General features: G+C 50.8%; 1 protein-coding gene across 1 annotated transcript; it reads left to right on the top strand.

Annotated features, from left to right (window-relative positions):
- Positions 1 to 1,213: 1,213 nt before the first annotated feature.
- Positions 1,214 to 12,901, top strand: CLDN1 (claudin 1; the record flags this gene model as incomplete). The annotated part of the gene is made up of 4 exons (XM_082487281.1): positions 1,214 to 1,436; positions 9,524 to 9,688; positions 10,227 to 10,311; positions 10,801 to 12,901. The coding sequence occupies 4 exons, from the start codon at positions 1,214 to 1,216 to the stop codon at positions 10,961 to 10,963; spliced, it is 636 nt and encodes a 211-aa protein (XP_082343407.1). The 3' UTR covers positions 10,964 to 12,901.
- Positions 12,902 to 14,433: the final 1,532 nt, after the last annotated feature.

Genomic DNA, 14,433 nt, shown 5'->3' with positions numbered 1-14,433 from the left:
CACTCCTTCCTGGTCTGTAATCCCCGTGTTCACTAAACCTTGGTAAATCACTGAAGCATTCAAAAATCGAAATTTCTCCTTGAAGAGAGATACAGTAATGCAAAGATGTAAGGCATATCGTCCTTATTAAAATGGTAGGTTCAAAAGTTTGAATTTAGCGTCCTGGCAGCATTTGTACATGGATGATGAGTGTTTGCTCAGCTGCCTCTCTGAAAGCCCTTTAAAATCATAGTACTGATAGTTTCCATGACTTCTCTATTGCTTCCTCCGCAGCAGTTTATCCCCAACGTGTGCGGGGAGCTGGGCAGTGAGGCTGCCAGGCGGGAAATGCCCCCCTGCCCTTGCCTTGCAGTGGTGGCACCGGGGTGGGCTGCGGAAGGTGGGTCACACACACACCAGTAGGACGAGTGCAATCTGGCACAGCCTCATCTCCACCTTTCTCGTCCGATGGAGGGTGTCTTCACCCAAAAGGGGGGGTTTGTAGCTCCAGCTGTTAGAGGACAGAAACAGGCAGCGAGACCCAAGGAAGGTGAGTGTGGATTCATGATCTCAGAGCCTCCAGCTCGAGAAGGGGCGAGACCCACGAGCACAACCAGGGCACCCTTTCGAGGTGTCAAAACCTCTGAGGGTGCCAAAACATCCCCTGGCACGCCCCGTGGGGGACAGAAAGGACAGCCCCACCAGCCGTTTCTCCCGAGGCAGTGAGGGGGATGGTGGGCCTCGGGGGCTGTGGGCAAAACCCTGAAAGAGGGGGTCACTCCCCGGGAAGGGGAGGAGGTGCATTTTGCTGCCCCCCCCTCACCCCGGGGGTGTCGACATCCCTTCCCCCCCCCCCCGACGCTGAGCCCCAGGGAGGAAGGTGGGGGTGTGTTTGATGGGCGGCAGCAGCCAGGGCGGCTCCCCGGCTTCACCGCGGGGCAAAGGCGGAGGGGGGGTGGTGCGGGGTGTGCGAGGGGCCGCATCCCACCGCGGAAACCCCGCGGGGCGGGGCGGGGGCGCGGCCGCCAGGGGGCGCCCTTTGCGCGGCTTTAAAAGCTGCGCGGGGCGGCGCGCGGGCGGCAGTGCGGTGCGCGGAGCCGGGCACCAACTTTCGCTCTTTTCGCAGCGACACTCCGCCGGTGCGGAGCAGCCGCCCCCCCTTTCCCCCCCCACCTCCTCCCCCTCCTTTCCCCCCCCCCGTCTTCGGCCCGGTCCGACCCGGCTCCGCGCAGACATGGCCAGCGGGGGACTGCAGCTCCTGGGGTTCGTGCTGGCCTTCCTGGGCTGGATCGGCATCATCATCAGCACCGCCATGCCCCAGTGGAAGATGGCATCCTACGCGGGGGACAACATCGTCACGGCCCAGGCGCTGTACGAGGGGCTGTGGATGTCGTGCGCCATGCAGAGCACGGGGCAGATCCAGTGCAAGGTGTACGACTCGCTGCTCAAGCTGGAGGGTAAGTCGGGGCTGGGGGGTGCGGGTTGTTGAGGTGCTCGTCCTGTTGGGGCTGGGGGTGTCCGTCCCGTCGGGGTAATCCCCTCCACCCCAATGCCTCCGGTCGGGGCTGAGGGGACCGGTCCCGTAGGGTCGCTGCCCCCACGCCGGAGCCGGTCGTGTCGGGGCTCAGGCTGAAGTACTGTGACTGGGGGTGCCAGTCCTGCTGCCCTCCCCACTCCCCCTCCCGCCCAGTGCCCGTCCCCCTGGGGCTGCCGGTGCCGTCGGGTCTCGAGGTCTCTGTCCCGTTGGAGTTACGCCGCCCGTCCCTTTGGGGTTGAAGGCGCAGGTCTCGAGGTCACCCACCGCCCCGTCGGGGTGTCTCTTGGGGTTCCCCCGGTGACTCTCCCCGCCGGGGCTGAGGGTGACTGCCCCGGTGACTGTCCGTCGGGGCAGCCGGGGCTGTGCGGCGCCTGCCGAAGCGCATCCCGCGGCGGTGCTGCCTCCCCGGACGGGGGAGGGGGGGCTCGGCGGGGCAGTACCGGGGGGACAGCCGTCCCCCTAAAACACGTCCCAGGAGGGAGAGGGTCAGATCCTCCACGTGTGTTCGGGAAAGTGCCGTGTTTGCGCACAAGAACTCTTGACTGTAGAAGTTTAGAGAGGGGCTGCCCGCCTTGGGCATGGCTCGGCCGGAGGCAGAGTTCGTCGGGGCTGAAGTGGTCTTTTCGAGCTCGAATCCTTTTCTTTCTGCGTTCGACTGTTTTGGTCTTTTGTTCCCTGGGAAAGTCGCATTTACTCCCGTGGGGCTTTAGGCAAAGGGATGGCAGGTGAGCTGGACTGCAGCCCAGGGAGCGCTGCCTGTAGTTTTTGGGCAGACCAGTATATCAAGGTAATCTCTCGGTCTTCCTATCTTGTCCCGGGACAGCGAAGCCGTCTCATGCATGCAGGAGCTGCAGCCTGGCTTGCTGGGGTGTCATTCGGGGCGGTCGCACCGAGCTCGAGAAGGGCTGTTTCTACAGCGCTGGAGCATATAACTTATGCTGACAAAAAAAAAAAAAAATCCTTTCTCAATATCCCTCCCCTTATCCCGACTCTCAATATCCCTCCCCTTATCCCGACTCTCAATATCCCTCCCCTTATCCCGACTCTCAATATCCCTCCCCTTATCCCGACTCTCAATATCCCTCCCCTTATCCCGACTCTCAATATCCCTCCCCTTATCCCGACTCTCAATATCCCTCCCCTTATCCCGACTCTCAATATCCCTCCCCTTATCCCGACTAGTGTCCTGCAACACTTTCATCCTCCCTAATTAATAAACTAGTAATTACTATCCTGGCCACCTTCTCTTTCCCAAAGGAATGGGCAGGCAGTTTCACATAAACCGGGCACCACCGGAGAGTATCCCCAAGTTCGATTGCCACCAACCCTTCCTGTGTGTCACGCAGTGGAGCTGAACACCCCGGGCCCCCTCTTCGTTGCTGACCCACACCAATCACTCCTGCTCCCTTGCCCCGGACACCCGTGGGTCCTGCAGCTGGCAGAGGCGCAAATTGCTCCTATCGGGAGAGCGGTGCACCCACTTAGCACTAACTGGGTGCGGGGCGGTGGGTGATCAGGGCTGGGCTGAGCACACAGTCTGGGGTGGTTTCAGTAGTAATTATGTCTAAGCTCAGCTTCAAGCCTCTTATCTCTCACTGGGGGTGGGGGGTGAAGATGCCGGTAGGGCTGAGGAATCTCCAGCCACCCCCTCGATGCGTTGCGAAAGGTAAACTTGCCTCGGGGGCTGTGTGGCTGCAGCCCATTGTGCTGTAAATGAGACCTGCCTGCAGAAGCAGATGCGGAGCCTGGCTTCAACAGACTCCTAAAAACCTGCCCGAGGACCTCCAGACCTGCCCCATTCACGGCTGAGAGCTGAAATCCAGCTCACCTTTGTCCTGCGAACAATAAGGGCCCTTCTCTTCCAGGGCTACGGGGGAGGGAGGTGTGAGGTGCCGGGACAGAGGCTGAGCTATTAGTGGCCTTTTGTCCTCTTGCGGAGCCCTTGGCCCTGCAGGGCATGCTTGCCTGAAAATTCCCAGGAAACCCAAGAAATATGGAAATCGCAGGGGATGTTTTCCTTGTTGGGCAAGTCAGCGAGGGCTGGGGACTCCTTGTTCTTTGGTAGCCCAGCTTGCTTAGGTTGTGCCTTTCCAGCTTGAAAGCAGATCGTGCCTGGGGATATACACCTTACCTGCCGTTTTCCCTACCTGGTTTCCCTTCAAAGTCTTACAGCCATATAGGCTTGGGCCGGGACCAGCAGCGCTGTTTTGAGCGGAGGTGCGAAACCCCCCCATTTATACCCAATTCAACAGGTGCAGCCGCGCAGTGACTGCCTTTGTTGGTGGCATGGTGAAGGTGGCACAGCTACGTGGGCAGCAAACCTTCTCCTGCCTGGCCACGCTGTCCTACCAGAGCTTCACATGCCCTGAATGCTGTGAGCCACATGTCAGAGCCTCACGCACTAATGGGAGAGGCTCAGAGCTGTAATTACTTTGTTCCGTAGAAAGGACTGAGCCTCCTCACACCTGCGGGTATTCGTGGTTGTGGGAATGCTGGAAAACTTTGCCAGCGAGCTTCTGCGTATCTGGTTGCTATTGCCATTCCTCTAGATGCGTCAAGTGTTTGGCTGCTCGGACTGATGCTGCATGTCAGACGTGGGGTTGGCACAAGCTGATAAGCACCGTTAGGCAACAGAGGGGCCTCCAGCTTCCCGTGCGGCCACGTTGCTGGAGTGCACCCATGCTGGCACTTCTCCCGCAGCTGCGTTCAGCTGAGGGCTTATGTCAGTGCTCCTATTCAGGCAATAGAAAGGCTGCGTTTTGCTGGCTTACGTGAAAAGCAGTGCGTGGCCACATGCAGACATAGAGGCAACAAAAGCTACCCTTGCAACAAGGCTTTGTTGCACAGCCTCAGCATTGTTCTTGTAGCCCTCCAGCATCGTCCATGGAGCTTAGCTGAGCTTTGTGCTCCTCCAGGGTCTCAGGGGGATGGTCTCAGACAGGAGAGAGGGCTCCTGGTACCTGTCTCTGGAAGCTTTCAGCCCCACCTAACCACCCTCTCCTGTTCAGGGCAGAGGTGGTTCTAGGTCCCGTCTGAGCTGTTTAAGCTGAAGATACCCGTTGCCCCGTTTGGTTTTGCTGGGAGAGATTCTGTGCTTGAGACAAGCTGAGACTCATCTACCACTTCATCACCAAACCTAGTACATCCACAATGAGCCTTTGTGCCCTAGCCCAGAAAATAAACAAGGGTTTGGATGCCCTCTGGGTCAAACAGCATCACTGAAATATGAAATCTTCCCGCCTACATCTTTACCACCCTGGCTGAGCCTGTTCCAGGAGCTGGGGAAGAGGATGGGTGGGGGGAAGGAAGGGTTCATGCTCAGGTTACTGCTGCTCTGGTGTGATGGTGGGGGAGTTCGGGAGGGTGGCCCAGGGAGGGACAAAGCTATAGCATGAGGGACAAATGTGTCTAAATAGATCTGGAGTAAGCAGGTAGAACCTGCTGGTATCTGTGCTTTCATGTGGGTTAAGGGTTAATTTGCTCCCATGTTTCTCAATCCCTGTTCCTTCCTCATGAAAAATCGTGATGGAGTGATAAAACAGTCCCACTTGTGCCACGCTTTGAGAAGGTAGAGGGTTACTTGGAATGCCACCGAGGCTGTTCCGGTGCGGTGCTGTGTTGTGTGTCTGCAAGAGGGGATGGGAGTCTGTCGCAACACACTGGCTTTATTGCTCTACAAGCAGCTTCTAAGCAGCTTTAGTAGCTAGTGTTACTAGGTGTTACTAAATCTCTTGGTAAGAGAATTTCCAGGCTTCGTGGGAAAACAGGCTGCTCGGGTCGCCTCTGACCAGGAACCTGGAAGCGGTGGTACTGCGTGTTGCCTGTCTCACCAGCAATCTTTCTCTGCTGTCTGAGTGACTGCAGGAGAGCATTGAACCTTATTTGCTTTGGGATAGGCAGAGTATAAGGCCACTGAACTTGCCTTCACCTACTGAACTTGCCTTCTTTGTACTGGACATGCAGCGTGGACCTCCCAGCCTTCCCATTTTGGCAAGAAAAATGACCCTAACTCAGTCTACGTGCTGCCCAGATTGCTTTGTACAGTCATCTAAGACTTGTGGGGAGGTGCTTTGAAGGAGTCCAGGCTGGAATATCCGATGGCGATGGGTGTGCAGGGTCTCTGCAAGGATTGGTAAGGGGTTTGAAAGCCTCCAAGCCATTGGCAGGCTTTTGGGTCCAGCCAGAACGACTGCAAAGCCTGAGAGATGTTTGCTGACTACCTCTGATGCTGTTACTGCTTGCCCAGATCTTCATTCCCTTGCCTGCTGCACACCAGTAGCTGTCACATGCTGGCAGGGCAGAACAGCAGGATCTCAGATTCTGCTCTGTCACAGAGATTCAGCTTTCATGAAACCCCAGTGGGAAGACTTTGAAGGCTGCTGATTTCTTATTTTTTTTTTTTCTTGGAGGTGGACAGTGTAACATGCTTCCTACACTACAGGGGTGCCTGTAGCTCCTGGGGAGCTGCCCTTGCAGAGATTAGAGGGAAAAAGCCTTACATAGGCTTCAGATAAACTGCATTGTGTAGTTTGTGTCCAAACCCACTAACAATAAGTTGTTAGTTGGCATGTTTTTTAAAAAAAGCAGGTTTCATTATGTGAAACAGGTGTGAGCTGCTGTGTAATTCTTATGGATGTGTTTTATGGCTTGCAGGATTCACATTTGTTATAAGCCATTCTCAGTAGTCTTAAGCCTCTGTTTTTCAGTATTTTCTACTTTCTTGGTGTAGGTTTTTCAGACCAGGTCTCTCTCTCATTACTAACCAGCAATAAAAAGGCTTGGCTGCTGAGTCAATAGTGGTTTATATTGACAAAATACTGTTGCCATCTGACAGCTGTTGTTGGGTGCGAGGCCAGTTTGTCTCACCTCGTACAGGACTCTGGGTTTTGGTGGTGGTGTTTTTTCCCCAAGGGCTCCCGAGACTGCCCAGGCTTTCCGAGAGCCGTGGTGTATCGCGTGGGAGGCTACAAGTCCTGTTCCTGTCGGTGAGACAGTTGCGGCAGCAAGGAGTGCGGGGGAAATCCTGTTTCTCTCTAATGTGATGGAAGCGGTAAAGTTAAATTGCTGTGGAGTACTTCTACTTGTTGCTAGTAGCCAGTCCTGTTTAGCGGGTTAAGACAACGTCATACTTACCTCATTTGGGTTTTTTAAAGCACCTGGGAAGGCCCATGTGAACAACAGGACTAATACTAAACAAGCTTTCTCAGCCTCTGGATGTGCGGCTTCCATTGACAACGGGGTTGTTAATGTGTACATAATAATTCATAGCTTGTATGATGATTAACTGCAGTCAATGTACTGCACACATTGCAAAAGCGGTAGGAAGACAAAAGCCCCGTCTCCCAGCGTGTGCTATGAGCAGGGAGCAGCCAGGCTGGGCGGCGGGGAGGATGGTTGGCTAATACAATCGTGTCACATTAAAACTTCTTGGAATAAAGGGACAGCCTGTTCTGCAAATGCTCCAACCTGTTTTTCTGTCCTACTGCGGGTTTCTGAAATGCCTCTGTCCTCTTATGCCATGGGGAGCCATGGATAAGGCAGGGGTGAGAACCCCAGGAGATGTCCCTCCAAGGTCTGCTGCTGAAAGCATGTGGCCCTGGGGAATTCTCAGAACGCTGCTTTTTTGTTCAGCTGCTCCTGCAAAGCTGTTGTGTGCATCCAGCTAATACTTGTACATCTTGAGATTTTAGCAGGTTTTACAGCTAGATCTTCTGAGTTCATATCGTCTTTTTCAAGCACCTTCCTGTGTTTGTCCCTTAGTACTGTGCTTGAAGGTGAGAGGTCTCTTCCCACCCTTATAACTGGTTTTCTAGTTGTTTGAGATATAACATTTCTCCTTTTCAGCTTCGTGAAAGAACTCTTTCAAAACCCTCTCCTACAGAGTAATTTCTTCTGCAGGAAGACTAAGGCCAGCTTACTGTAGACTTGATGAAACAGATTTGGTACCTCTGCTGAAAATGTCCATTCCCATGCAAAGTATGAAGTAGTGTGTTCAGCCATTGGCCTCTCCAGAGCTGCTGCTGTAGTGCACAATTTAGCCTTAAAAGTGTGGCAGCTGAATTGGTGGACAACCAATGTGGTATGTTACAGGTGGTAACCTGTCAGCCGGAGACTTTCTGAATATTGGCATCACTTCTGTAAGCTAGAAATTTTTTATGTGTGTGATCTCTGATGTTGGAGAGAAATATATTAAACGTGTGTTTGGATAGTGCTGTTGTGTTTATGCTAAAGTGATAAATGATTTTGTAAATGGGGTTCTGCAATCAATGTGACAGATGGGGTTTGATTAGCACCTGGGCGGTGTGGAACTATCGCCCTTCCTCTCTGAAGGAAGGGAGAGATGACATTTAGCCAAGGTGATTTGGGGGATTTTTCCCAAGAAAGCCAAGACTCTTCTTGCAAAAGTGTGTCACTCCCTATTGCTCCCAATATTGCCTCTTTATTGTATTGGTTTTAGCTGGTTTCATACTCTATTTATAGAACAATGAGGCTGTGTGTGCGGTGAGGCAGATCCGGATCTGTTTTAAAGCCGAACTAGAGCCTGATGGCCGGTTGTTGGTGTGGGGCAGGAGAACTTTCCTGCAAGAGCAGTGCCGTGGGGCGCAGAAGCTGCAGAGCATAGGTGTGCGGCTGCGCTGCCCTCCTGGCCGCTGCCGGCTGTGACCTCCTGTCTGTGCTTCAGTCGAGCCAGAGAGCCCGTTGTTGTCACACGGGCTCTGATGGGTTCACCGTGCCGGTGCCGAGCGCTGACGGAGGAGTTTGCGGGTGCTCCCTTGTAGGCTGAAATCTTACAGCTGCAGTTGTCCAAGCTGGAAGGGCTTTGCAGAGCTCCAGCAGAATGGGGTCAGTGTGCTTTCTGAGGGGCGAGCTCCGGACTGGGGAACAGATTCTGGTGATGCTTCACTAAAACTGTACATGTGTCGCCGCTAGATAACCTTCTGTGCCAGGGGACCCTCTTGCCTTGGTTACAGCCTGCTCCTGGGAGCCTGTGCCTTAAATTAACCAGCCCTGTTTGTTCCCAGATCTTAACAGGACTGTATATGAAAATCCATGCTGTTCAAACAAACCTCATTTGCCAGGCAATAAAGCTCAGGCTCTTATTTCACTGCTATTCAGGTCTTTTGTCACCTGAGGTTTTTTTTCAGTAATGGCTTAATTTATGTCGTTATTTTCTTTCTCCTTTTGGTATCAAGAAAATCTGAATTCAGTAATTCAGGTACCTGGAGTTAGTGTGTCTGTGCCTTCAGATGTGTCAATATAAACCCAGATCTTGGATCATGTACACTAAGGACTCGGGCAAATAGAGTTCTTGCCTATGGGAGGCATCACCCCATGCTTCAATTCTCTGAAAGCACAAGAGGCCCTTAAAACACTTGAATAGCTTTGAGTCTAATAAGCTAAATATTTTAGGTAGAAAAAAAACAACCTTTTTTTCACTTGGCTGGGAAAACCCCGTTTCTGTTGCAATTGTATTTTTGTACCCTCTGGGACTCAACCTGAGGGTTTAGCACAAAAAAAATACCTAAATCAGCACTGAGTTATTTGTATAAGACAGGTTTTGGAAGTGTTGAGCAACAAAGGGGCCTTGCTCTGTGCTGTGGGACTATTCATATGTATGGCACTATTCATATTGAAACATGTGCCTAAATGCTTTGTCAAGGTAGAGCCTAAATCTGAATACTTCTTTTGATAAACAGATATGTCCTTCCAATTGGCATTCAAATGATCAAGGAACAAAAGATGTCTGAGGGCAATTCCCAGGTCATTTCCTGCAAAAAGCTGCATGCCCTTGTTTGCCATGCATTTTTAGAAGAGGCTGAGAGTCCTCTGATCCTGATGCATGACAGTTTCTGGAAGCTTAAAGCTAAAAAGGAATGTCTTGTTTGTTTGTATCCTGTGCAACGGGGAGCAGAGTATTGTGACACCTGATTGCTGAGCCCCGTAATTTGAATTTCTATGTGTATCTTGAGTTTTCCTTGTGGTAACTCAAATCCTAATGTCTTCTAGGCAGTCTGCAGGCCACTCGGGCTTTGATGGTGGCCGCGATACTCTTGGGCCTTGTCGCTGTATTTGTCGCTGTGACTGGCATGAAATGCATGAAGTGCATGGAAGATGACCAGGTGAAGAAGATGCGGATGGCTGTCTTCGGTGGGGTGATCTTCATCATTGCAGGTTGGTAACATAAACATGTGTTTAATGTTAAATGTGCAGTGTCCTAAATGGCATTTATCCTGCGTAGGATGTGAGAGGATGGGGAAGGTTTGCTGTCATTGCTCCAAGAGCGTTTTGGGCTGGGAACTCTCTGCCGGACTTTGGCACAGTAGCCAGTGGCTATCTGAGGCATCACATAGGTCTCTTGGCACTAGCATTATGCTTTATATAGACTCTGTGCCTTCGGCCTCTGTTAGCAGAGCTGAGTTTGATCTGTACACCCTGCATCAGTGAAAGGCTGTCAGCAGTCCTGGTTCTGGTGCAATGTAACAGTGGGTGACCTTAAATCCTTCCTTAAATCTCTCCCAGACAGCACTAAGTAACTGTTCAGAACTTCGCAGGGCAGCAGCAGTTCAGCATCACTCCAGAACTTCGCAGGGCAGCAGCAGTTCAGCATCACTCCAGATGCTGGTTCTGCTACACACTTATTTTCGCAGTGACTTTGTTGATTATTTTTTTTTTTTTTTAACTCACGACACTGTGTTCCCTTCATGTGCAGGTTTGGCAGCACTGGTGGCCACGTCGTGGTACGGCAACAGAGTGGCTCGTGCCTTTTATGACCCTTTCACCCCAGTCAACACCAGGTACTGACCCATTTGATGCAACGGTGTAGTATAGCATGACAAACGCTCACAGGGCTTAGCTTTGAGTAGCAGTGGCTCAAAACAAAGAAGGGAATTTCCTGAGCTAGCTGGGTTGGCTTCAAACTGCAGGAAGAGCATGAGGGCCAGATCTCGTCATCCATGTGGCTCCCCAGTCTTGGCTTTGTTTTAAGGCATCATCACTGCCAGAGACCTAACTGATGCGAATTCTGCAGTTTTCCTCCACTAAATGCTTAAGGCCTGGTTTGCCCAGAGCTCGGCCCTGCTGCGGTGAGCTGACACATTGGGTTAGCCCAGTCTACAAACCTCTGGGCTTTGAGGGTCACCAAATCTCAGGCTGCTCCAAACGGCTGCCTTGCAGCAAGCCACTTCCCATCCCAGTTTCAGCTCCCTTCTGCTTTGTGTAAACATGCAAACACTGTAATCCAGAGGAATTGCCTGTTTTATTCACTTTCTTCTTTCTCCCCCCAGATTTGAATTTGGATCAGCTCTCTTCATAGGTTGGGCAGCTGCTTCTCTGGCCATGCTAGGGGGGGCCTTCCTCTGCTGCTCCTGTCCACGGAGAGAAACTTCGTATCCACCCACCCGAGGCTATCCAAAAAATGCTCCCTCCACAGGGAAGGATTATGTATAATGACACAAAGAAGAGGAGCCTCCAGCACTGGTCACGAAAGCATTTTGGAGAGGACACTACAATGCCACTGTCCTGAGCAGAGTTCAGACTCTAGGTTCTGCCTTCCTCTTCTCCCAGAAATGTGTATATTTTTATAATCCTCTTTGCTACTGGACATAACTTCTCCTTTCTCTCCCAGCCCGTGGAGGAAGGCTAGCCTAGGTTCATAGGTATTGCCACTGGAAAGATGAAACCTCCAAGCTTGGGTTAAGTTTAGTATTTGGGAGTAAAAGGGAAAAATGATACTGTTTGTGTTTTTTTTTTTTTTTTTTAGATGGATGTTGGTGCTTTTTTTAGATGTTTTTAAAAAAAATAGATGGTAACAATTCAGTCCCATACCCAATTAAGTTAGAGCCCAGTGTGGTGTGTGTAGAAATTAAAGGAACATATATTATATACAAAGTGATGAAACCAATAGCTTAAGGGGAAACATAATTTTAGGGAAAAGACTTTACATGTAGGAATGTTTGAAGAGATCTAAAATGCTCTTGTACTGTCTTATTGGCGTCATCTTTAGCACCCGCCTTTTTGTGCAGATTAGCATGGCAAATGGTCAGACACAGTTAAATTGCAGTGACTTAACAAATTGAAATCCGTAACTGTCCACGCACATGCTGTTGGCCAACAGGAGATGCAGTGTAAGGTGGCTTGACTTAACTGTCATCGTTCTTTTGACAAAATCTTACAAGTCGATTGTGTTAGCAAAAGGCTGCGAAATTGTGAGTGCAGAGGTTGGACACCCAAAGCTGCCGCACGCTTCCCTGGTGCTGGGGAGAGCTCAAGAAAAACAATTGCCTTCTGTTTTCACTGGGTGTCTCTGGTGGGGCTTCTGCTGCTGTTCCTTAGACACCGAGTGCTGCCAGTGACTGTCTTACCATATTTCCACTACAGTACCTAACTGAGCTTGAAGCTTTATTGCCTTGTGTGTGCTACAGGCCACCTTTTAACAACCACTCTCCTCTTTCCTCGAGTCTTTCTCATTTGGGCTTAGTTACTGATCTCGGTTTGCCTCATGCAGCTTAAATGTGTTAAACCGAACTGAATGCACTGCCACTCCCTGATGTTTCCCCAAGGATACCTCACATGCTGCCATTTGATCCTGTCTTTTCTTCTTGTAAACACTTTCAGTGATGATATGAAGGCAAATTCCAAGGAAACTGACCCAAAGGTTACGGCATTTTCTTTTAATCCAAGCTCACCAAAGAGGAAGAATCTAGCATTTTAAAGATAAAGCCATCCTTGCATATTAAGTTGTATCTTAAAAAAAAAAAAAAAAAAAAAAAAATAAAAAATGCAACTCATCAAAGGTTCCCACCCCTTCCTCCGAAACACCCAGTCAGTCACTTGGTGTTTGACTAACACTGGCTGAGGCTGTCTGGAGTTAAGTCTCATAATTCCTAGAAGGATGACACCAGTTCTCCAAAGCTTAACCTTGCTTTTTCTGCAGAAGGAAACCGGTTGCATCTGACCAGGCTTTATAATTGTGTATGTGTTCAGAGGCATCAGCTTTCTTGATTTCCTTCTGTAGACAGGGAGAGCCTTTGGGGCTCAGCGATGTACAACCACGGCATTGGTGGTTTGTATAAGCCTTGTACCTCTGTTTGACCTGACTCTGCAACACAAATCAAAGTTACTAAAAGAAACCAACCGGAGCATTTGCTTCAGGCTCAAGTTGATGTTGGCCTGTACTTGGAGCTGGGTCATGTGGCTTCCACTTCTCCATGGGGAATTGCCTGTGCACAGCAGCTGCCTCATGAGACCTCTTAGGAGGTGGCAGCTCAGGTCACATTAAAGAGCTGCTGAAGTCTGTGCTTTTCCATTTGCATTAACCTTGAGCCAGGGAGCAGACGCTTATATTGGGAACTTGTATAAAGTGTTTAAACAATTTCAATAAATGGACTTTTTTAAGGAAAATGAGACTGCATTACTTCATTTCTTGGTTTTGAGCAGAACTTGGACAGTGTGTATGGAAGAGAAGGTGGGGGGGGGGACACTTGGGCTTTTGGGAGCCTGCCTGCCAGCCAGTATGGAGCTTGTTTAGCTGTGTATCTACAGCAGATGTAGGTGGGGACAGATCTTCCGCAGTGAGTCAGGCGGTTGTGGCCCCTGGCAGAAACTCACCCAGTAATCTGCTACGATTGCAGCCTGGGAACCAGAAGGTCTGCTCCTCGGCGAGGCCGGCTGCACCCTGGGTGGAGCAGGAAGGGGCAGGGGGAAGGCAGATGGCTCCCTCACAGGGGAGTGGGAGCTGCAGGAATGGGGAAGGGATGGGGTGTGGAGCTCTCGGGAGAGATCATAGAATGGTTTATGTTGGAAAGGACCTTGAAGATCATTGAGTTCCAATCCCCCTGCCATAGGCAGGGACACCCCTTACTAGACCAGGTTGCCCAAGGCCATGTCCAGCCTGGCCTTGAACACCTCCAGGGATGGGGCCACAACAACCTCTCTGGGTGACCTGTTCCAGTGCCTTACCACCCTCAGAGTGAAAAACTTCCTCCTAATGTTCAATCTGAACCTGCCCTCTTCTAGTTTAAAGCCATTCCCCCTCATCCACAGATGCTCTGTGTGTTTCAGCAGTGCTTTGCTCTCTGTAGCTTTCACCAGGGTAGGGTATGCGCAGGTTGGGGCTATCTGCATGAGATGATCTGCCTCCAGAGCAGAAAGAGATCTGCTGATCTATACATGTCTCAAACTCCTATGTGCGATTTCTTGGTTAACAGGATCATGAAGAGATGGGCTCTGGGAGGATCCGTGTCACTCTAAAGCCTCTTTGGGAAGGTACTGTGCTTCTCCCAGCAGTGACAATGAGCACAACTGTCAAGTGTACGTTTTTGCAGGCCAAGTAGAGAACGGTTCCAGCTAGGGATGGCCCCTTCTAACCTGCACTGGTGCCTCCCAAGGGTATCAAGGCTCCATCCCCCTTGCTTCTGCCTGGCCTGGAAACCTTTTTCCATTCACCAGAGCTCTTGTGTTCATCCCTTTCATATTTTCAAGTACACCTGATGAGAGGCAAACTTTACTTAAAACATTTTCTTAAGCTTAGTCAAGGAGCTGCCTCCTCTATTCCCTCTCTCTCCGAGGGCTGTTTGCTTTTGTAATTACAAACAAAATGAATAGAGCTAATTAGGCCTTGTAAAGCTGGCAGAGCAAAACAGCCAGGCATGTGGCTGGCTGAGTGAGCTTGCAGTGCCTGGAGCAGGCTGGTTGCCTGGCATAGTTTGGGGTCTATGGTCATTCTTATTCCGACCTGTCAATTAGTCAAGGATTTCCATTGAGATTAATTTTTTCCCATGTTTTCATGCTCACTCCCTCTCCAAGGACTTTTTCAAGTTGTACTCTGAAGTTTCCTGGGCAGAAGTAAGGTCCTGGGCAGAAGAACGGGGAAGGAAAGCAAACCCACCTATAAAATGGTCAGTAGGACTTCTCAGCTG

The sequence above is a fragment of the Vanellus vanellus genome (assembly GCF_965231255.1).
Source record: "Vanellus vanellus genome assembly, chromosome: 8".
NCBI lineage: Eukaryota > Metazoa > Chordata > Aves > Charadriiformes > Charadriidae > Vanellus > Vanellus vanellus.
Note: the sequence above shows the minus strand (reverse complement) of the source record. Positions and strands in the feature narration are given on the sequence as shown.